Raw genomic sequence first — 24,861 nt, 5'->3', positions numbered from 1 at the left:
AAAAAATATTGATCCACAACATATCACAATTTGTATAGTGACAATAAATATTGATATGTTTCTTTCTTTTTTTACCATGTGGCTCGTGATATACATAGTTTGTGAAACTATGACTCATATTGATCCTGAAAATAAGGAAATTAAAATTGCAACAATCGTTACTATTGAATCGCATTACTTGTAGAATCGCAAAACATATCTCGAGTTGGCAACCAAGTATTGTGGTAAGGTAAGGTAGTACTGACCAGATACAAACCTAATCGGTAAGAAGGTTGTTTTTTGGCATTTATTGGACTAAATACCTCATTATTTGATTTTTTTTTTTTTTGCAAAAAAAAAAAAAACATTTAATGCCTTTCTTTTTAATAAAGTTGGTATAGGATTGTATCATTAAAAGTCATAAGCCAAATAAAAACGATGACCCTACTATTTTCCCCATCAATATCTCCTATACAGATATATTGTTTCCGTGCTCATAAGTGTGTAATTCAAAGCAACAATTCTCAACTGGTGGGTCGGGACACAAAAGTGGGTCACGGACCTGTACTGAGTGGGCCACGTACAGCTGGTCAAAAATAAATGAATGGTAGCACTTTATAATACAGCGTGCCTGTGTCGGGCTGTATTATAAAGAGTGACCAAATGAATAAATAAAGAAAAACTTAATGTCTCTCATGTTGGAATTGTCTTATTTTGAAATACATTTTTATTTTAAAGAGCATGCTGTGAAATGCATGTCGCACTGGAAAATATGCAGATTTATGTTTTTGAAAATATGGTATGTGTGAGAACCCCTGATTTTTAAAGGATCTTTCGGTGGAACCCTGCCGATTACGCTGCTCAACGCTACGGTTCAACTGGAGATCATTATAGGTAGTGACTAACTATACCCCAGCTAGCTTGTAGTAATAGTAGTTAATACGATATTAGACATCGATTGAAAACGTATATTTAAAATAATAGAGTAACTTCAAAGTAAAAAAAAGATTAAAAAAAAAACAAAAAAATAAAAAACATTAAATTATGGATTTTTTTTTTTTTAAGAAAAGCTACCGTTGCTACAACAACGGTGATTAAACCGGAAGTTGATCACCAGTTAGAAAGGTGACCGGTTGTAGCGGAACACCAGCTCTCTCCGCTGGTTTGTTTACAGCTCAGAGTTCCGGGGGAGGCACAGAGAGTGTAACCCCCGTTTATTAGCCACAGCAGCCCCGGTTAACCGAGCCGTGTTTCCACCGTCCGTGGGTGTGTTTGTTTCGGGTACTATGAAGAATAAACACAACCAACAGGTGCGAGGGTCCGGCCCGGAGCTGGAGCGTCACGACACGGACAGCTTCGAGGTTTCTCTGCAGCAGCTGAACGAGCTTCTGACGGACGACAGCGGCTTTTACAGCTGGCCTACGAAACACTTCCATGAGGTTTACCCCAGGATCTACGTGGGCAATGCGTGAGAATAACACTCTTTATTATTAGTTACATATTTAAAATTTATAATACTTTTATTTTGAAAGCCTTGCTTTATAATGAATCCGTTCAAACAAGTCACGAAGCATCCATGTTCTACAGCCTCTATTATTATTATTATTATTATTATTATTATTATTATTATTATTATTATATATTTATCTACATATTATACAGTAATAATCACCCTTTTTTTTAACTTTTCTATTACAAAATACCAACACTAGTCTCTCTCTCGCTCTCTCTCGCTCTCTCTCTCTCTCTCTCTCTCTCTCTCTATATATATATATATATATATATGATAAAACCCTATATGTCTATTATAATCAATGTGATTATAATATGAATATAGAATTAATATTCAAAGTGTGCAATAAATTTATAATTCTAAAGAAAAATAAAATAAATATTGCAAATGTCTTATATGTTAGTCATGTTTTTATGCTTTATTATTAGAGGAACTATACCACTGGTTTGTTTACAAATGCTGTGATGTTGGAAATGGCCAAATCAACATCAGTAGCGCTTTTAAATATAATAATAAATATTTAGAAATAATGATATTAACATTTTTTTTTAAAAAAAAAGTGTTGGCTTTGCATTATAATGAAACAAACGGGTCACGAAGCATCCGTACCCTTAGCTTCCATATTATTACCTATATATTTATCTACATTATAAACAGTAATCACCATTATTTCACTTTAACAATTCAAAATACCAACACCTGTTTCCATATATGTTAACACACTACATTTGTCTATTATAATATAATTATGATTTGCTGCTTTTAATAGTCAAAGTGTGCATATCAACATTGTAATAGCTTAAATTAATTTATACATTAATACATTATTATGGTATATTAATATACAATAATGAAATGCTTTCATACCTAAGCAAGAAGGACAATAACTTATTAATTCTTCCTACTTTTGGCTTTAAAATTTCACAAGGAGCCAGAGACGCAGATGTTGAATTTTTGAAGAGGAACAGCATTTTGAAGAGGAATTGGAGCAGCGAGTATGGATGGAAGATAAAAAGAATATCAAAAGTTCATTAACACACACAGAGCCTCCGCTTCAAAATTTCCCCAATTTCATTTGATAGTTTACTCATTTCCACGTCAGTGTACCATTTTTGTTTTGTTTCTGTATTATCGGCTTTCCCTAATCAGATGTAATTACTGGCTTTTAAACTTCCCGAAATCGTGCAAAACATGCTAGAAATTAAAGTTTTGATCATATAAAGACATTGTGTAGGCGTAGATCAATAAATCCAAGATCATTTGCTCGAGGAAAAAAAAAAATAGCTGAAATTGCCGCTGGAAATATATTTGGTATAATTATCCCAAGCCCATTATCGTGTATTGTAGGGTTTTTCAATCTTGGAGTCGTGACCCCATTAGGGGTCGCCTGAAATGTCCAGAAATAATGAAATTAAAAGATTACTGATTAAAATTATATTTTTAAATTTTATTGGACCATATTTATTTATTTTTATCTATTTTGCACAATAATAAAAAAACTATACATGATATCACAGAAATAGATGCTTTTTTACATTACCACTAAATGGAAAAGTAATGCAATGGTTTTAGTCATACTTGGAGGAGCGAAGCTATTTTGTAAGCATTGGAAACTTTGAATCTGACAGATTACCAATGTCCTGTGGGGTTCCTCAGGGATCTGTTCTTGGACCTCTTCTGTTTAGCCTTTATATGCTTCCTTTAGGACAAATTTTACAGAACTGTAAGGTTGATTATCAGAGCTATGCAGATGACACACAACTATATCTATCACTGAACCCAGATGACTATGGTCCCATTGAGGTGTTGTGTGACTGTTTAGAAAAAGTAAACTTCTGGATGAGTGAAAACTTAGGGCGACCGTGGCTCAGGTGGTAGTGGGTCGTCTTCTGATCGAGAGGTTGGGGGTACGATCCCAGTACCTGACTATGTGTCGAAGTGTCCTTGGGCAAGACACTGAACCCTAAGTTGCTCCCAGTGGTCGACTAGCGCCTTGCATGGCAGTCCTGTCCCACTGGTGTGTGAATGTGAGAGTGATTGGGTGAATGAGCTGATGTGTAAAGCGCTTTGAGACTGCTTCAGTGTGGTGATAAAGCGCTATATAAAAAAAAAAAAAAAAAAAAACTTCCTTCAACTAAATTATGACAAGATGGAGGTGATTGTCTTTGGTAACAAGGAAAAGAGGACTGCTGTCAGCAATTATCTTCAGTCTGGATCTTTAAAAGCTAAAGACCAAGTCAAAAACCTTGGTGTTCTGATTGACTCAGATCTTACATTCAGCAGTCAGATCAAATCTATCACAAAAACATCTTCTACCACCTAAAGAACATCTCCAGAGTGAAAGGTTTAATGGCGCAGAAAGATCAGGAGGAACTGGTCCATGCTTTTATCTCCAGCAGACTGGACTATTGTAATGGTCTTCTGACAGGAATCCCCCAAAAGAGCATCAAACATCTACAGCTGGTTCAGAACGCTGCAGCTCGGGTCTTAACCAGAACAAAGAGGTCAGAACACATTAGTCCAGTTTTAAAGTCTTTACACTGGCTCCCAGTCAGCCTCAGAATAGACTTTAAAGTTCTGCTGCTGGTGTATAAATCTGTGAATGGGTTTGGTCCAGAATACATCAGTGACATGTTAGTCAGGTATGAACCCAGCAGGTCTCTCAGATCTATGGACACAGGTCAGATAGTGGAGCCCAGAGCTCACAGTAAACATGGTGATGCTGCTTTTAGTTGTTATGCTGCAAAGAAGTGGAACAAACTGCCAGCAGAGCTGAAGTCAGCATCACATGTGAACATTTTTAAATCAAAGTTAAAGGAACTATTTTTCTCTACTGCATATGATTGAGAGAGAGATTTTTTGTCATGTTGTTGATGTCATGATGATTTTACTGATGATTTTAATTGATTTTACTGATGATTTTAAATGTTCTTATTGATTTTAAACAATTCAATGTTTTATCATGTAAAGCACATTGAGTTGCCTTGAGTATGAAATGCACTATACAAATAAATTTGCCTTGCTTTGCCTTGCCTTGCCATAATCTCAAACAACTGTATTCTATAATTTCACTTTTTCAAATATAAATCTAGTCTGAATAAAATGCAGAATAAAAATATTGGAGCTGGCAGTTATTGTTACTACTACTCTGTATTTGATACACTGTATGACAAATATGATTAAAAAATGAATTTTAGAGAAAAAAATGTCTCTGGGGTTGCCAGAAAATTGTGGGGTCACGACCCAAAAAAGTTTGCGTACCACTGATTTATTGTATCATATTGTGAACTTAGTGTATTATTCCACTTCTAATATATATATATATATATATATATATATATATATATATATATATATATATATATATATATATATAAATACAACTATTCCAAACCTAATTTTAATTAAAAAGTGAATTTTATTGAGCAACAAACTCCTAAAATACAAATGACTAAAATGTTTTTTTACAGTGTAGGTTTGTTACATTTCCATTTATTAAGGGTATATAGTTGGTGGTGTGTTGGACAAACTCAGGGTTAATGTGATACATGGAGCTTAAAGCGACACTGTGGATAAAAACATCAGCTGTGAGCAGCCTGAGGAGAGAGAGGTGGTGAAATATTTAGATTCTAAAGGAACGTAAAGTCTTCCATTTCACGTCTGAGCATGGTGGAATATGTGCTACATTTAACCAGACTTAAGTCACTGTTTTTGAGGAGAGAATGAACCTCCCACATGTTGATTTTTATGATGGATTCATAAAGAACATGATAATAATGAGAAGCATCTACAGATCTAGGAGTGAAGCTCTGTGATGAGAACGTGCATCACAGTCTCACAGCGGGTGTCTTCATGCTTTATTCTGTCTGTCCTGATTCCGTTCTATTTTTAGCTGCTACATCTGAAAGGCGGGAGGAGCTGCCAAGTGATGCAGCAGTCTCACAAGTTTGGAGGGAAAAATCAGCTCATCTCTATTTGGCTCTGCATTATATTTATACTGTATGTCAGAGAGAAAACTCCCCATAATCCTCCTGTGGAGTGTCTTAGAGCTGGGACACTTAAATAAAAGGTCGGGTTTAGACTACTCACAATACTGGCTAACTTTAGCATTAGCATTGATAAATGGTTTCATGTCATTATTTGGTTTTACAGTCTTTTTCTACAACGATGAAAAAGTATACAATATGGTTTGAGGGCAACAATTTACTTGACGTTTTATACATAAAGGCTGATATTACGCTGTCATTATTATGACATGACACCTGTCATTAGCATGAATAAGGTGTCATCAAGGCTGTCATTAAGTGTCGTTCATTACCCTCACCTAACCCCTAATCAAAGGTGAAAGTAACAGAATACAAGTGCTCACATTACTGTAATTGAGTTCCTTTTATGGGTACCGTACTTGTGCTTAAGTACATTTTAAAAGAATTAAAGTCATTTGTTACATTTCTACACCAAACCATACAGAGTAAATATTTTTTTCTTTGTTTTAAAATGATCAACGGACATTGTGAAACTACAGAAAATGAAATGACCAGACAACAATGAAATGCATCACATCATAGCCGACCAATCAGATTAAACGTAATGCACAGCGCCCACAACAGCATTGAATGCTGGTTATTTCAACCTGAGAATTTTTTTATTTTGACATAGATTAATTGGTGTTATTATATATATAAAAAAATTATAATTGTACATATTTGACACCTTTTATTTTATGCACAGACTCCTTTGTGGAAAATAAATTAAGTTCTAATTGTGCAAGATTCCTCTGTGTTTGATCTGCGTTAAGGAACCAAATCTTAGGACTGAACCTGGACTTATCGATCTCTAAACCTTTGCGTCCTCTGAGATGATGTGTGCGTATTGTGTAGAACACAAAGGACGTAAAGTCAACAACCATTAACTACTGCACACAGTCAAGACACAAAAGAAGCTGTTCTAGAGCGTGGGTAGTGGCCTTCCTGGAAATAGTAAGAACTCAAACAATCCAGGTTTATTACAGGGCTGTGAAGGGCTAAAAATAAACTACAGTAATAAATAAAAATAATTAAAAGTGACTCAAATGGCCTGGATCAATTTAGTGATCAAAACCAATAAATGACTAGAATTTAGCAAACATTGAGATGGTCACAAAAGTCACAAAATATAGCGACAAAGTTACTAAGTTAGCAACACTGTGGGTCAACACTAGTATACTGTAGCTAACATTAACCCTATAGGCTACTCTACATTACCGTAATGTAGGGAGAAGGTGGGGCTAGAGAAGATCTACCAAATTACCAGTAGTTTAAATAATGTACTTTAATGTAAATGCTAGCCTAACTGTTCATGTAATGTATTTACTGTACCCAAGCACAAGAGTTCTTTAGCATTTTTACTTTGTTGCTATCGTTAACATTTAGCTGTGATTACTGAGGAGATGATTTTGATTGAGATTTGATAATACTCAAGCTCATCTATTCGTGCAATATCTATTTGGTCAGAACTTGACCACTTTTTCACCATGGTTTTTAACACTTGTCTTTCTCCGTTGGGATAAATGAATTATCTTTAAAAGTTAGAGGCTAAAATGAGATCTGAAGGCTTTTTGGACTGTTTAATGCCCTCAGTTTTGCTGTGTACCAATGCTTTATCAAAATACACTTTTTACAATTTGGTACTTCAATAAAGTACTTTATTAGCCCAACTTGTTCTGATGGTGAATGCTTGATAAGAGGAAGCCATTGAAGCGTTCAAGTCCTTTAACTTTGTCCACCTCTTGTGGTGCAGGGATTGTTGTTTTGACAGGTACTTGGTTGGTAAAGAATATGAAAATAGTCCGTTGGTGTTTTGGCATTATTTGCTCTTTAATCCAGGAAATAAACAGGGGATTGTGAATACAAAAAATGTACTATTTAAATGTCTGTCGAAAAACTCCCTGATTGACCACACCTGTGCAATCACCATGGCAACCTAAATAACCCATGTATGGGTCAGGTAGATGCTAAACATATTATACGGAGGTAGCTCAGAAATAAATCATGGCTCCTACAGTAATCTTAAGGTTAAAGTACTCGGTGAAATGAGGTTTATTTTTGTCTCTTTGGTGACATTCTTATGCAGGTTTGTGGCGACCAATGTGATGCGCCTGAAACGTTTAGGCATCACCCACATCCTGAACGCAGCCGAGGGAAACTCCTACATGCACGTCAACACCAACGCCGAGTTCTACGCCGACACGAGCATCGTCTACCACGGCATAGCAGCCAGCGACACAGACCACTTTGACATCAGCGTGTACTTTGAAGAGGGGGCGGATTTTATCGAGAAGGCGCTTGCATATAAAAACGGAAAAGGTAAACTGGCCTTAGAGCAAGCAAAGCTAAACATTTGGGTTGATGTTTTTTTACAGTTTTTCAGAAAATGTATCAACTTGCACTTGGGGGCAGTATTGGTTATCACGGAATAGTTTTGTGTGCCATAAGTTTGATGAAAGCCTGAACCTATGACCGTTTCTTGGTTCCCCTTCCCTGGACTAGTGACTACTGAGGGTCCAAGGAGTGAGGGTGGGGACCCAGATGCAGAGAGGGAGGCAAATGCGGGAGTAATGAAAACTCATAAACTCACTCCAAACAAAGTACCAAAAAAATCTCAAAGAAGTTCAAACTCAAAAGTCCAACGAGGAATCAATCCGACGGAAAAGTAGAAATCAAAATCATCCATTTAGTAGTTTAGTAAAGATGGGCGATATTATTGGCCAATATTTGCCATAAAACATAATAAAATAAAATCACTTTGTTGGATTTGGTTTGGTTTTTCTTTACCCTCCATGTCTGCAACGTATTCATTTCATGTCTGCAATGTATTCTAAAATATGGTTGGGTGGGAGGGGGTAAATTAAGTTTTTGGCTATATCGGATATTGTCAAAAATAAAATATCCAACATCTCCATTTATTGGCTATCCTGGACGTTGGTTAGAGATTCTGCCGAGTCATACTAAATATTTGAGATATCTACAACATCATTCTGTCCAGGCCACATTATGTCACCTTTGCAATTAATGTCTATTAGGTTTGTCAATTAAGATGTCTTCATCTACCCTCAGTTAAATACATCTATATTTTTTGTTTCAGTCATTCCAAATGAGAGGTATAGACTCGATGAAATGAGGTACAAAATACACAAGAAAGGGACCAGTGATGTTGTTTTGTAGAAGCAGAAATACGTTTGAGATATCTGGAAACATACAGTAGGTGGCACCCTGTTAAAACATCCTACCATACACCCAGTGTTCAGACACTCCTTAAGTAAGTGATGAACACCTGGGTGGAAGCAAGAGGTAAGAGTAGGAATTACTCCATCTCACAAATAAAACCCACTGACAAGACAGGGAGTGAGGAAACCTGACGGACAAAGATAAAACTCAAAAGGAAGCCATCAGGTGTTGAACCTGTGACCTTCTGATGACTGTCAGAACAAAGATGATGCATGTGCCACATACCCAGAATAACACGTCATAGACAAATGAACTAGAAACACATCCCATCTAAACAAACGTAGAGTTTGTTCATAAAACACTTGATATTATGACACTGAGCAGAAGCAGAAGAAGAACCGTTCCACGCTGATATTTGGTGATGTTGTGACCCTGTCATCAGGTCTTTCCTCCTACAGTAAATATGTGTTTCTCAAATGGTGGTACGTGTACCCTTAGAGGTACACGATGGAACTACAGGGGTACTTGAGAGTGGAAAATTTACTAATAAAAAGTCTAAATTCTAATAACTATAGAAATCAATCTAAGCCACTAAATCAGTGTTTTTCAACCTTGGGGTCAGGACCCCATGTGTGGTTGCCTGAAATTTCTGAAAACTTAAAGTAGATTTTTTAATTATTCTTTAAAGAAAAAAAAAAAAAAAATGAAAATACAATCTTAAACAGTTTTCACTTTTTCACTCTATAAAAAAACTGTCTTTGGGGTTGCCAGAAATTCTTGATATCAAAATGGGGTCACGATCCAAAAAAGGTTGGGAACCATTGCACTAAATACTGTTTTTTTCCCACAGTTAGAATATTTCAAATGTGTGTTATCATAAATATGCTCTGTTGTTGTTTTTGATTAGTTTTCTAAGCCAAATGTTGCAGTCGGGCAAAGGTGGTACCTGGAGTCAGAATTAATAGAAAGGGGGTACTTGAGGTAAAAAAGCTTAAGAACCTAATCATCTCCTAATCCTGTGCAGGTAAAGTGTACGTTCACTGCAGGGAAGGCTACAGCCGCTCTCCCACTCTGGTCATCGCCTACCTGATGCTTCGCCAGAACATGGACGTCCACACCGCGCTGGCCATGGTGAGGCAGAAACGAGAGATCGGACCCAACGACGGCTTCCTTCGGCAGCTTTGTCTCCTGAACCAGAGGTTGTCCACCGAGGGAACGCTGAGGAACAAGTGAGGAGGCCGACGAGTCGCCTGAACGAGAGAAACAAAAGCACCTTCGGTCACTTTCACTTTGAACGAGAGGCGGATGTGAAAGGACGGTGGCAAAGGTTTTCAATGGGACGTGCTTACTGTAGCTACATCACTTCATATTGCACATCACCTAAACTACGGACACATGCGTACGGTGTTGTAACGTGGACATCACAGTTCTCTGCATTTGGTGCCGTGTCTCATGCCTTGTCTGAACAACACTTGCCTCTTAGAAGCTGCATCGCCCCCCCCCCATATCTGAACCTCCAACCTCTACTCACAGATACAGTTTTTTACTTCAAGTTCAATTGACGGACAAAAGAGATTATTTTCCAAAAATTAAAATATTGTGCTTTATCCCTGTTAGTTACTTAAAGAGTAACTAAACCCCTGCTTTCTCCTGACCTGCCACTAGGAGGGAAATTCAAAAAAATGTTCGATTATGGGCGGGGCTTCTGGAGCAGTTAAGACACTCCCAGTCTATGCTATAAAATCTCCAATGAACAATCTATGCTATGCTAATTAGCTACTCATTACTCAATATACCTCTCTGTTCACTCTTCTCTCAATCCAACCTACTCACCACAGATTGTAGAGCCCACAAGTGCTAGTTTTTATAAAAGGGGTGGGGCTATCAGTTTGTGATACGCCAAATTGAAATACTTTGACTAAAATGGTGAGCGTTAGACCAGGATCAATCAACAGCACTACGTCATGTGGGGTTTAGTTACAGTATGTCGCTGTCAGTGTTGTGCTAGTTACTGAAAAATGGTAACTTAATACCATTACTACAGTAGTTAATTTATTAAAATTGTAACTCAGCTAATTTACTGATTACTTAAATCAAAAAAGTACTTTGTAACTATGAACCTTTCAAATGCTCCAATTAATGCCTTTAAAGCCTTTATGTCACTGCTGTTACTGTATGGAGGGTAGAACACAGTTTAACGTGTTACGTTAAATGTTTTACGTCCTATTTACAGTGTGACACTCAATCACGCTATCATGCTAGCTAGCTAGCTATCTAGCTTCCTTTAAAGCTGCGACTCCACTGTGAAAACAGGCTGCATGTTTTCTGCCACATACCATGCGACGTCTCCGTCAGTTTAAATCCAGCTGCCGTTGCGTTGGATGGAGTGGCTTGACTCGCGTTGGATGTGTCCATCGTCGGTTCTCCTTTAGCTTGTAGCTTAGCCGTACTTTCACAGATTAGAAATAGGGCTGTCCGATGTGGACCAAAACTCTCCTCGACATTTTTTCTCAAAATGTCGATATACGATATAAATCTAGATATTTTTAATTCAAATGAAGTCGGACCAAAAATGTAATTTGCTGATGCAAAATGCAACGTAGGCATATTTATAAACAAACAGCTGCACAATATGTGTCACTTTAGTCTCTTTCTCCCCTCTAAGGGACAGCAAGTGTGAGTGAGTTATGTAATGTGGCTTGTTTAGCGACTCCTAAAACAAGTATTTTAATGCAAAATGTCTAACTCGTATTCAAAAATATATACAGTATATCGATATAGGCGATATTGTCATTTTCTGTATCGCCAAAATAGAAAACTCAGTATATCTTGAATCTCCATATATTGTCCAGCCCTAATTAGAAATTCTGTTTCTGGCTGTAGAAAGGAGGTTTGAACTTAGACACAGCTCACATTTCATGTGTTTTTATCCTCCACATGAGAGAAATAGTGAGAAAACACTCATAATGACAATCTGTGCTGTACTTAAACACGTTTATAAAGTCTTTAAAAAGTTTTTTTGGCTAAAAAAACACAGGAAATAAGATGCTGAGCTACAACGTAATCTACATAAAGACAAGGCAGTAATGCACCGTACGCTAACACACATTCTTTAATTTAATGTTTTTCAACCACATTCTTCATAATCTGCAGGAAGGAGAAATGATTGCTGAGTTAGAACTCACAGTAAAGTAAAGTGATCGATCCATCTTTTTACTTTTAACTCACGCTTCATCAAAACACAGCTTTGAGTTCACATTCATTTCCTGGTTTGTGCAACATTTTTATAATAGACACATGCTGAGCTGATCTTTGGATTAGTCAGTTATTTTATATCTTTAGTTATTGTTCCTAGCAGACACGAGCAACTGGTGGTCCGCGGGCCACAAAAGCAAACACAAAATGACTCAAAAATGCACAAATCGACTAGAAAGAGACACAAAATGACAGAACACACAAAACAGGAAAGATGACTATAAAATAGCACAAAGAAAACCTCAGACAAATGAACAAAATCACTAACAAAATATACAGTAACTCCAGATATACAAAACAGCAAAAACTAAATTATTCCAAAAACACACATTGACTTAAAACCACAAAAAATGACGACTAAAAGACCACATCAACACACAATGATACAATACTACAACAAAAATGTTCAAATTTGACTCCAAAAGAGACAAAACTAACAACAAAAATACACAAATTATAAAAAGAGAGTCCAAAAATACAACAAAAGTGAGAAAATGAATCCATAGACATAAAAAGGGAACAAAATACACACAAAAAGATTCTAAAAACATACAAAACAAAAACAAATTGACTTAAAAAAAAAAAAAAACACACTGAAAGAACAACAAAAATACACAATAACTCCAGACATACAATACTAAGACAAAAATACTCAAAGTTGACTTCAAAAACAGACAAAAAAAACCCACAAACTATATAAATATACAAACACAAAACTCTTTCACTTCCTGTATTAATGCTCAGGTCATCATTATTACAAATGCTGACATAAATGTCTGATTGACTTCCTTTAGCTTTCAGTCTAAGTTATGAACACAGCATGTAACATCAGCCATATTTGTTTCTATTAGCACCAAGCTGCTGCTTTATTTTTGTTTTTTTTTAAATGTATCCTTTATACATTAAAAATAGTAGAAATTTTGAAGTTTTCCCTTTTTTTTTCCAACAACTGTAGTTACATTTAAACTATATTTTATAAAAGAAAAAACACACAAAGCCCTGATCATATAAAGAAAATCAGCTGGATTCACTGAGTGGGTGTGAATGAACTCTTTATCAGGTGTAAATCTGATGTGGATGCTTGGTAACGATCACTGAAACACTTTTAATTAAATGAATCAAATGCATCGAGTGAAGCTAATCTGAATCCCTGTTATCAAGCATTAGATTCACTTCAGCAACAAACGCTTTATCAGTTCCAGCTCCATCCCAGCCAGACTTGGTAGTATCTACACAGCTAAAATTGCATGTGGGGATGATTGATGGAGTTGCCATGGAAACTCTTTGAACTCCCTGGGAAAGCGAGCCCGTGTATGTTTTAAAGGGACGTTAATACAATGCTCTGTCGTGTATCGCTCTCCTTCTTTTGGCATTGGGCTTCTCTATGTAGGCCACATACACACACACACACTATCAACATTCATGTTAGCATTAAGAATAATGACTTTTCTGAGCATTAATACAGGGAAGAACCTTTTATGTGGTTTTGTGAGGTTTTTACTGAATTTTTATTGTCAAATTTGTACATTTTTGGAGGTTTTTACTGTATTTTTAATTGTTTTATGTGATTTATTTTACATTTTTGTGTAATTTTGTATGTCTTTGGAGTCATTTTGTAAATTGTTTGAGTCATTTTGTGTATTTTTTCTGTCAATTTGGGAGATTTTGTTGTCATTTTGTGTGTTGTTCAAGTCACTACGTGTGTTTAATATGTTGTGTTTCTGTATTTTTAATTGTTTTGTGTGTTTTTTAATGGTTTTGTTGAATTTTATTGTTAATTTGTGTGTTTTTGGAGTCATTGTATGTATTTTTCATTGCTGTGCGTGTTATCCTGTGATTTTGTGTAATTCTTTAGGCATTTTTGTGTGTCTTTGTTGTAATTTTGTATGTGTTGTTGTTTTGTGTATTTTTCGAGTCATTTCGTGTGTTCTTCTTGCCACTTGGTGTATTTTCCCTTACTTGAATTTTTCGTGTCGGATTTGTGCGTTTTTGGAGCCATTTTCTGTTGTGTAATTATGTTGTTTTGTGTGTCTTTGCTGCAAATTTGTGTGTTTTAAGGGTTCTATTGTGTATTAATGTAGAGCTCATGTCACTGCCAGTTGCTCACGTCTGCATTAGAGGATGATATTGAAACACGTTTTCCATCATTTATTTTTAATCTTTGTGACGTTCTGCCGTGTCACTGGTAACACAGTGTTTCCAACACTGCCAGAATGTGAAACCTCACCTTTTGTGACGTGAACACCACAGTTTTGTACCACTGTGACTTTTTCTCACTCTGTGTGCAGCAGCTTTGTATTGTGAAGCTTTGTGAATGTGTGTGTGTGTGTTTTTACTGTACATTGTGATTAACCATGTGCACCAATGACTTAAGATGTCTTGTAACCAGGGTTGGGGTCAATTACATATTCAATTATCCATGTACAACTCAAATACAATTACAGTGACCAGCATTTTTTCCAATTACAATTATTCTTTATCCTCAGAAAGCCAATTTCAATTACATTCTCAATTACTGAGCCTGAAATAAATAATTAATAAAAGGTAATCCTCCTCTTGTGTTAGCATCTCTTATGATAACGGGTCTTAAATCAGCTGTAAAATACACTAAAAACAAATCAATTTATTTCCTATCTATTGTTTACCTTGTTAGGCTTACTAATAAATACAAATATAAGTTTTAATATTTATGGTGTCAGCATAGCCTTAGATTTCCATTTTTATGGTAAAATGTGGGAAAGTACGAAAGCGTTTTGCGTTCAGTTGAAAAAAAAAAAAACGTTTTCTGATTTTTGTTTTTCAGGCAATTTTTGTCGTTTTTCAGACTAATTTTTTGGTTTGTTTTTCTGACAATTTTTTGAGTGATTTTTCTTCCGTTTTTCGTGCAAATTTTTTATTCAGAATAAAAAAACGACGCCGAAAAACTGAAAAAAAGTCTGAAAAACTAACCCCCCCCCAATCAAAAAAATATAAATAAAAATTAGGAAAAAAAAGTTTTGTTTTTCTTTTCAATAATACGCTTCCATAGGAAAGCTTGATATGAAACACATTTTAATAATTGTTGACTCCATATGTGTAGAACTGTAACATGATTCCCACAGTTCTGCGCTAAATCATAATTGACATTTTTTTTTTTTTTAAAGAATTTTCATGGAAATTACAAATAAAGTCAATTATCTAAACTCAATTGCCATTTAATTATGATTACAACAGCAACAGATTTTAAAAATTACAAATACGCCACAATTGTAATTCATTATCAATTACAATCGAGCCCAACCCTGTTTGTAGTGATGAGAACACAGCTTTGTACTAAGTGCACTTTATCCAATGATGACACCGCTGAATGTTGTTGTTGCTCTTTTCATACATTGTGTATTAAATAAATAAGATCAACTCCAACCTTTGATTCCATCTGTTTAAAGTTTAATACCGTGTGTGTCCAGCAGAGGGCGCAGTAGCACCACTGTGAATGGAACACTGTGAGGGTCATTGGGTTCGTTTCCTACAGATAAACCTTCCCTCCCACAGCAAACTGAGTGCATTTCACTCACTATTCACATCAAGCTATTTTTAGAACACCAACATATATGGAGACACTTTACAGAATTAAGGATGCTTTCAGGATTAAAATTTAAATACCGACGAGTCGAAAAGATGCTTTTTGTGAACAGACAGGAAGTGTATAATGTGGAAACATTAAATCCTCTTACCTGCTGCATCGCTTCAGCTGGAGGAGTGAGTCATTGAGGTGTTTGATAAGGAGCACACAGGTGTGATCAATCAGGTGATCAGCACACAGGTGTGATCAATCAGGTGATCAGCACCAGGTGTGATCAATCAGGTGATCAGCACCAGGTGTGATCGATGAAAGAAAATAGTTTCATATCAGAAATCTAACTTTTATTTGTTTGAAATTGTATCACATACAAGTACAAGTAAGTCATACATTAAAATAGGAGTAAAAAGTAGCTCAGTCTAATAGAACTAGTGGCAGGTTTTACCACAAACATGTAAATGTCACATCCAAGAACCACGTTATCAAGATAAACAAAGGGTTTGTTTTGTATATTTTCTTGTTTTGTTTTTTTTGTAATTATGTGTTTTTGGAGTTATTTTGTGTATTTTTGTCGTCATGTATTTCTGTAATTTTCTTTCTGTTTTTGTTGTTGATAGAATCAATTTGTGTATTTTTGTTGTCATTTGTGGGGTTTTTTTTGTATAATTTTTGTCATTCTGTGTAACTTTTTGTTTTGGAGTCAGTTTGTGTTTTTGTGTGATTTTTGTGTTGTTTTTATACCTTTTTTTTTTTGTATTTTTGTGTTATCCTAAATTATGTGTATTGTTCTGTCATTTTGTGTGGAGATAGATAGATAGATAGATAGATAGATAGATACTATAGATAGATAGATACTATAGATAGATACTATAGATAGATAGATAGATAGATAGATAGATAGATAGATAGATAGATAGATACTATAGATAGATAGATAGATAGATAGATAGATAGATAGATAGATAGATACTATAGATAGATAGATAGATAGATAGATAGATAGATAGATAGATAGATAGATAGATAGATACTATAGATAGATAGATAGATAGATAGATAGATAGATACTATAGATAGATAGATAGATAGATAGATAGATAGATAGATAGATAGATAGATAGATAGATACTATAGATAGATAGATAGATAGATAGATAGATAGATACTATAGATAGATAGATAGATAGATAGATACTATAGATAGATACTATAGATAGATAGATAGATAGATAGATAGATAGATAGATAGATAGATAGATAGATAGATAGATACTATAGATAGATACTATAGATAGATAGATAGATAGATAGATAGATAGATAGATAGATAGATAGATAGATAGATAGATAGATAGATAGATAGATAGATAGATAGATAGATAGATACTATAGATAGATACTATAGATAGATAGATAGATAGATAGATAGATAGATAGATAGATAGATAGATACTATAGATAGATAGATAGATAGATAGATACTATAGATACTATAGATACTATAGATAGATAGATAGATAGATAGATAGATAGATAGATAGATAGATAAATAGATACTATAGATAGATACTATAGATAGATAGATAGATAGATAGATAGATAGATAGATAGATAGATAGATAGATAGATAGATAGATAGATAGATAGATACTATAGATAGATACTATAGATAGATAGATAGATAGATAGATAGATAGATAGATAGATAGATAGATAGATAGATAGATACTATAGATAGATAGATAGATAGATAGATAGATAGATAGATATTATAGATAGATACTATAGATAGATAGATAGATAGATAGATACTATAGATAGATACTATAGATAGATAGATAGATAGATTATATTTCTACAGAATAATTCAGTCTCTTTATAACTATGACAGTAGATCTATTAGTAATGATCTGTTCATGTAGAGATGTGAAGCCTAGTGTTGCTCACTATGGTCTGTATTTCTTAGTGATTAATGGTGTGAGTGGTTGTGATTCTAAAAGCTTCTCAGTGGCTCTTTTTCACTCCCTCCACTGTTTTCTTTCCTCTCTGGTGTTTTTCTGCGTGATCTGACACAGAGACATGTTTGTTAGCAGTGGAGGGCAACGCTCTTACATAACACGTCTGCATGACTGAGCCCGAGCGGGCGGGGTGTTATGGGTGGGTGGGTGTGTTGGTGGGGCGCCCGCTGTGTGAGGTACATCCTCATTATTTTATCTCCCCTGATAGCTTCTCAACGCTAACGCTCATTGTTAGTATTTAGGTCATGTCCAACTCACAAAGAGCTGTCAAACCTCCATCAGCAACAATTCATATCCAAACCAACAGCTTGTGCAAAAGCCTTTGTGTGATTAAAAAAATTAGCCTGTGAAGTTAGCAAACCATGCTAACATTAGCATCAAACTAAAGCTAAGAATTTTACTTTCCATTCCCCCCCCTTTTTTTCTCTTTTATATGTTATTCAAACTATTTCATACAAAGATCACAGCTAGCATCCGACGTGCTAACATGGTCAGGTGTTTTTATAGCTACGTAGTAACTTTAACTCAACTTTAACCGCTATGTAAGTGGCTAATTTTCCATTTCGATGCTAATCTGCATCAATGCTAATAGAAAAGCCTCCAATTAATTTACTACGTAGTTTATCTGTTAGCGCTGACACAGATTAGCATCAAAATGAAAATTAGCCATAGCGGTTTGTAATTATTATTGACAAGTTTTGTTTTTTAAGGTACACAACACACAGTTTGAGTTTCTGTTATTAGCTACGTAGCAACTTTAATTTCAGGCCTATCTGTTAGCGCTGAAGTAGATTAGCATCGAAATGGAAAATTAGCCATGGTGGTTTGTGATTATTATTGACCATCTGTGTTTTTTCGGTCCACGACAAACAATTTGTGTTTAAAAAACACAAATTCAGTTTGAGTTTCTTTCATTGGCTACGTAGTAACTTCGAATGCAGGCTTATCTGTTAGCGCTGACGCAGATTAGCATCGAAATGGAAAATTAGCCACTTGCATAGCAGTTTGTCACTTGAAAATCTGCATTTTTTTTTTAGCTACACAAAACACAATTTGTGTTAGAAAAACACAAATTTAGTGTGAGTTCCTTTTATTAGCTACCTAGGCTATCTGTTAGCGCTAACGCAGATTATCTGTGTGTGTTTTTATGAAGTATAGAACATAGCTTGTGAAGTTTGAAAAACATACTAACATTAGCATCAAACAAAAGCTAAGAATTTGACTTTACGTTACCATTTTTCTCTTTTTCAAACTATTTCATACAAAGACCACAGTTAGCATCCATCACGTGGGGAAGTGTTTTGTTTTGCAATTTGGAGATTAAAAAATTCTCTCTTTCCTGTAGTTTATTGGGTTTTTTTGGTCAGAAATTGAGAAAAATGAGTGTCGCCTTTTTTTTTTTTTTTAAGTTGGTTTGACATTTTGATTTCTTGGTATTAAATATAAAGTTTCTCAACAGTTTGTGTCGTGTCTTTGTTATTTGAAGGTGACGTCGGGTCTTGAGAATGACTTTATTACACTTATACTTAAAGGTATAGAGGAGGATTTTCTGGACGAACACGTATGACGGCGTTACGTAAACATATCACCAGAATGATTGACAGTTAGGACGACCAATAGTCTTGATGATCCACCCGGAAGTTGAAGCCAAAATAACATCTTCTACAACAGTGTTTCCCAACCAGGGGTACGCGTATCCCTAGGGGTACGTGAGCACATTGCAGGAGGTACGTGGAAAAATTAAGAATTTATTTCCAAGATAATAAAAAATATTCTCAGTCATTTCACAAGTTCGTTAATAAAAAGGTACGTGTGCGCTATGACTTGTTTTTAAAGTGTAAATGCCTGTTTAAAGGGGACAAATTCATAACACTCATAACACAGGCAGGTTGATTATTTGTTTTGTATTTATTTATTCATATTATTTATTATTTTTATTTATTTACCTATTTATTTTCTAATTTCTTTTTTTTTTTTTTTTTTTTTTTTTTTTTTTTTTTTTTTTTTTTTTTTTTTTTTTTTTTACCTTGTCTGCACATGCTTTCGAAGGTTAACACTACAAGAAGTGCAATCTTTTGACAGCAATGCATATTTTATTATTGCAATTAAATAAATTTATTTATTTCATTGCATAATTGTGACCGTCACCAGCCCTCCCTAGGGAAGGGTAAGAAATACTTTATTAAAGGGAGGATGTAAAAAAGAGAGGGCAGTGTTACACCAAGGTGAGGGGTTGGAGGGGGGTGGGGAAGTTAGCAGGGAAGAGGGATACAAGATAGGATATGGAATGGGTGAGGAATAGTTTTAAGTGATGCGATGTGAAATTGTGGTTGTGTATATTGTGTTTATTGTTGTGTTGTCAAGCCAGTTTGGTGACCAGTGTGTGGTTTAGGAATAATGGTGGTGGCTGTGAACAGAGGAAGAGGTGAGTGGAAATTCCATAAAACAGGTATTTGGGAACAACGTGTCTAAGGTTGAGCCCAGTATGAGTGTTATCCCACAGCCCAAGGCCAGTGCATCCATGACAAATGTATTTCCAAGTACCGCCACTGCAAAACCCAAGAGCCGCCCCCGGGCCCGAAGAAGCAGTCAGGCCAGCAGCAAGAGCAGGCAGCCTAAGGGCCCCCGGCGACCACCCCACGGCCAAGCAGTCCCCCGAACGCCCCCAAGATCCCAAGCCGAGAGGCAGCCATCGCCCCCCCATACACACTCGAGAAAGCCCCAAGGAGCCAAGGACCCAGCGCACCACGCCACCGATCCCACCCCCAACCCCCAGACCCCCCACCCCATCGACCCCCCCACCCCCCCCACCCCACCCCCGCGCCTAACCCCCCGAGGGGAGGGCCCAGAGAACTCCCTGCCCGAGGCCCCAGCGGAGGAGCCGAAGCCCACACCCAGCAGACGACCAGAACCGCGCCGAACAGGCAGCCAGTGGGCACCCGCCGGCGAGCCCAGAGCCAGCAGGGGCCCGACCCCAGGCCAGAAGGACCCGGAACGGATGCAGCACCAGGAGCAGCCCGCCCAGGGAGGACGACCACACCCCAAGCCGCATAAGGCACCAGGGGGCCGCTGGGAGTCTCCCCGCCGGCCCCCAGGCACCCCAACCTAGCCCCCCACGGCGCCCCAGATCACCCTTCACTGATGCCGCCCGCGCCACGAGCTTCAGTTCTTTTTTTTTTTTTTTTAAAGCCAGGGCCCCCTCCAAGGGCCAAGCCAGACCGCCCCGCCGGGATGTGGCCCCCTATTCCGGCCCCCGACACCCTACCTCACGGGGCACTGCCCAAGCAGGGGCCGTACCAGTAGGTACGCAAGGGCGCGGCACGCGCCACCCGCCCCGAAAGACCCCCGCCAGGACCGGCCCGGCCAGCAGGCCAAGCACCCCGGGCCCCAGGAGCACCCCCCGGGACCAGGACCCCCCAAGGGCAAGCCCCCGGGCCAAGCCCCCCGGGACGCATCCCCCACCCCCGCCCGGGACCCGGCCACGGCCCAGCAGGACCGCACAGCCCCGGACAGCCCACGGCCAGCAGCCCAGGGCCCGCCGCCCCCCGGACAGCGCCAGCCACGGAGCAGCGCCCCCCGCCGGCCCGCGAGCAACCGGCGATCCCCACCGCGGGGACGGAGGCACCCCAACGGCACACATCAAGTGCGGGACAGCAGCCCCCAGCCAAAGATGCCCCGGACCCACCCACCAGTCCGCAAACGGCAGGATAGACCCACCAGGCGGCCGACAGCAACCTCCACCACCGGAACAGCTAGCGCCGCCCCCAGTAAACAGCATCACCCCGAGGCGCCAAGCAACCCCGCCCCAACCCCGGCGAGGACACCAGCACCCCCCCAGCACACCCACCCCCCAAACCGGCGAGGCAGGCCGCCCCGGGCCCGCACACCGCGGGGCCCGCCCCCAAGGCCACCAGGAGACAAAGCAAGCACCAAGCCACACCCAAGGGGGAGAGGCACCCCCGCGCCCCACCCGGCCGACACAGCCCGGAAAGACCCCGCAAGGAGAGACCCCGGCAAAGCCCCCCCGAGACCCACCGCCACGCCCGACCGCACCATCTTGATGTGCTTTTGCTCTATGCAGTGGCCCAGCCACCAACAGAGGGGCCGGGCCCCCACCGGAGAGGCCCAAATATGTGTACCAACCCACCACCCTGTTATGGTGCCTCTCCATTCCCCAATGGAGAGGCACTTCCCGATCCCCTGTGTGAATGTGTGTGTTTGGTGAATGTATGGGGTGTAATTAAAAGAAGGGGGATGGAGGGGAGCGGTGCTCCCCCTCCAGCCTCTGTGGATTTATGTGTATGTGGTGTAATAGGCCGGAGGGTGTAAAAGATGATACACCCTCCGGGGGGTGACATGTTGAGATGCGATTAAAATTGGAGGGATTAGTAGGGCAACTAGAGGTGGGAGGGCCGCCCCCACGCCACTACATAGTAACACAGGTGGCGGCCCCCTCCACCCCCAGCCCCACCATCCAGCCCCCCAAGGGTTGGGTATTGGTGTGTGGTGCATTTTGTGAGTGAGCCAGACCAGCTGGGAGTGGGGTGAAGTGAACATGTAGGAGGCCTGTCCAGTGTGAGCCGGGCCCGTCCGCGTGGCGGGCCACGCGAGAGGGTAGATGGCGCAGACGGGCAAGTGGCACTGCGGGCCCCGGAACAGCACAGCCGGAGACCCCCCCCCACGGCACCCCCCAGACCGCGCCGGCCCCGCGGAGCACGGCGACACCCCCCACCCCCGGGCACAGCCAGGCACCAACAACATCCCCCGGCGCCCCAGGGGGCGACCCCCGCCGCCCGCCGGCCCGGAGCAACGCCACCCCGCCACCAAGGGGAGCGGCCGAGCGGGGGGGAGGCCCATGCCCGCACCAGGGCCAGCACAGGCCCACCCGGCGCCACGATACAACACTTATTTTCTAATTTCAACTTTATTATTTTTCTTTAATGACAATATGATCATAATATATTCGTATTAATAATACAAACGTTTACTATATTATTATTTCTTATATTTATCATTTTTATTGCCTTAAAAGCAACATCATTTTATGTTTAATTTGAGTTAAATAAGAAGACAGTGCCTAAATATTAATTGTTTAATTTAAGAAGATGAAATAAAATGAGTTAAATATTCCGTTGTGTTATGTTCTACTTTTGGAGAATCATGAACACGTGTGAGTGAGAAGGTACTCATGGTATGACAACAAGGCTAAAGGGGTACAAGACAACAAAGGTCTACAACACCTTTAGGTAAACGTCAAGGACTTTTGGACTAAGCCAAGGTCATACCTAATGTCCTCTTTTATGGAAATATTAATAAAGTCACCTTATGTAATCTGATTCATAAAAATAAAACGTTTGAATCCTTCAGTATTGGTGCATTCTTCACCTCAGACTTTGTCCCTGGAGTCGACTTCCTCGACAAGGTCATGTGAGGCGGGAATCTGCTGCTGATCACTGCGCTACCAATGCGTTTTCATCCATCATTTGTAATTGAATTAATTTGCAGAAGGGATTGTAGGTGGAGACGTGTTGGTGGGTGGAAGGGAGAAACAGATGTTAGCCGTCTGCAGGCAAAATGTCAAACATGTCCGACTGAATTCATTCTTTATTGGAAGAAATGTACGGCGTAGTTTAACGTAATCATCAAAGGGTAACTGGATCATTTAACCTTTAATCAATTTGGGTTGTGTTTTATTTCCATCATAACACAGTCGAGGGACCAGAGTGGTGCATTTTTACAGATGGAAACAAATATGAATGTGATTCAGTTATTTATGAACGATGGCAGAGCTCGAGTCGTACGACAAAGAGCTTCAAACCGTTTTAAACTCACATTTACTTCTTCTGCTCCATGGTTTGGAGGCAATTCTTCCTTTTTCATTTTTTATTTTCATTTGAAATGTTTGACCGTAACAGAAAGTGATATTTAAAAATAAAAAAAACTATAGTTTTGAAGATATGCTTGTATACATATTACATCAGACATGGGTGACTTTTTATCCCAGCCACAATAATGTGATTGTACTGACCTGAGGGTCACAATCAAACAATTCCTGTCAGTATTTAAAAAATGACCAATATGAGCAGGATTTCTTTGTTTTTATTGTGATTTTTGTTTAGTTTTCTACTATTTTCTGTCATCATTTTGTTTATTTTGTTGTCCTTTTGTGTATTTTTCAATTATTTTGTGTATTTTGTTGTCCTTTTGTGTATTTTCCTGTCATTTTGTGAGTTTTTGTTGTCATTTTGTCTATTTTTCTGTTAATTTGTGGACGACTTTTGTGTTTTTGAAATTATTTTGTTATCTTTTTGTGTATTTTTCTGTCATTTTGTGAGTTTTTGTTGTCATTACGTTTATTATTCTGTTATTTTTGTAGATGACGTGTTTTTGAAGTAATTTTGTGTATTTTTCTGTCATTTTGTGAGGTTTTGTTGTCATTTTGATGACTTTTCTGTTATTTTTGTAGATGACTTTTGTGTTTTTGAAATTATTTTGTGTATTTTGTTGTCCTTTTGGATATTTCCTTGTCATTTTGCTAGTTTTTTGGAGTCATTTTGTGCATTTACTTTAGGGGCCGCACAAAATTAAATAAAGGTCACCCGCTTATTGAAGCTGTATTAAACATCCATAGATTACGTATAGTTTTAGCATTTTGATAATATCCCTTAAAAAAGCATGAATAACATTTAAAATAACTCCATTTTTCTTCATGTGAATCACTCAAGTGTGTCTGAACTCTGAGAAACTGAGTTCACGTCTGAAAAACATTGAACTGTTCTTTTCGTTTGATTCATACTGACCTGGGTTTGATGTCAAAGTTCTCCTGAGGTTTGCTTTTCCTCGTCTTGTGCAGTGGAACGTGATGGCTTCACCTGATAAAACCCCTCCTCCACAGACAATCCATCACTATTCTTTACCTTTGTATCAATAATGACAAAAAAAAAACCCTAGAAATGTAAAATTAAGTTTGTTTTGAAGCCTTTATTTCATTTTTGTGGCAAAATTAAACAAAGTTTGTGAAAAATGTATCCAAACGCAGCACAATAATATACATGTACAGATTTTAACAATTTCTTAAATTAATTATTATATATATATATATATTTTTTTTTTTTAAAAAAAAAGCTTAATTTAAACGACTGAAGCATGGAAAATAATTATCCTGCTATTGCTATAGGTCACAGGTTCCCAACATTAGGGTCGTGGGCCTGTGCCACAGCATTAAAAGTGAATAGTGCTTTTATTTTGAAGGGGATTTATTTAGAAATAGTAAAAAAAAAAGATTAAGTATCACATTTTTTTTACAGAATTTTTTTCTTGTTTATATTTATT

General features: G+C 38.2%; 1 protein-coding gene across 1 annotated transcript; it reads left to right on the top strand.

Moving 5' to 3' along the window:
- Window positions 1–1,123: 1,123 nt before the first annotated feature.
- On the top strand, window positions 1,124–10,391 carry LOC114468105 (dual specificity protein phosphatase 3-like). The gene is made up of 3 exons (XM_028454808.1): window positions 1,124–1,447; window positions 7,604–7,836; window positions 9,722–10,391. Exons 1-3 carry the CDS (start codon window positions 1,266–1,268, stop codon window positions 9,928–9,930), a joined length of 624 nt encoding a protein of 207 aa, XP_028310609.1. The 5' UTR covers window positions 1,124–1,265; the 3' UTR covers window positions 9,931–10,391.
- The last annotated feature ends 14,470 nt before the right edge of the window (window positions 10,392–24,861 follow it).

The sequence above is a fragment of the Gouania willdenowi genome, chromosome 8, assembly GCF_900634775.1.
Source record: "Gouania willdenowi chromosome 8, fGouWil2.1, whole genome shotgun sequence".
NCBI lineage: Eukaryota > Metazoa > Chordata > Actinopteri > Blenniiformes > Gobiesocidae > Gouania > Gouania willdenowi.
This window is presented reverse-complemented; position numbering and strand designations above follow the sequence as displayed.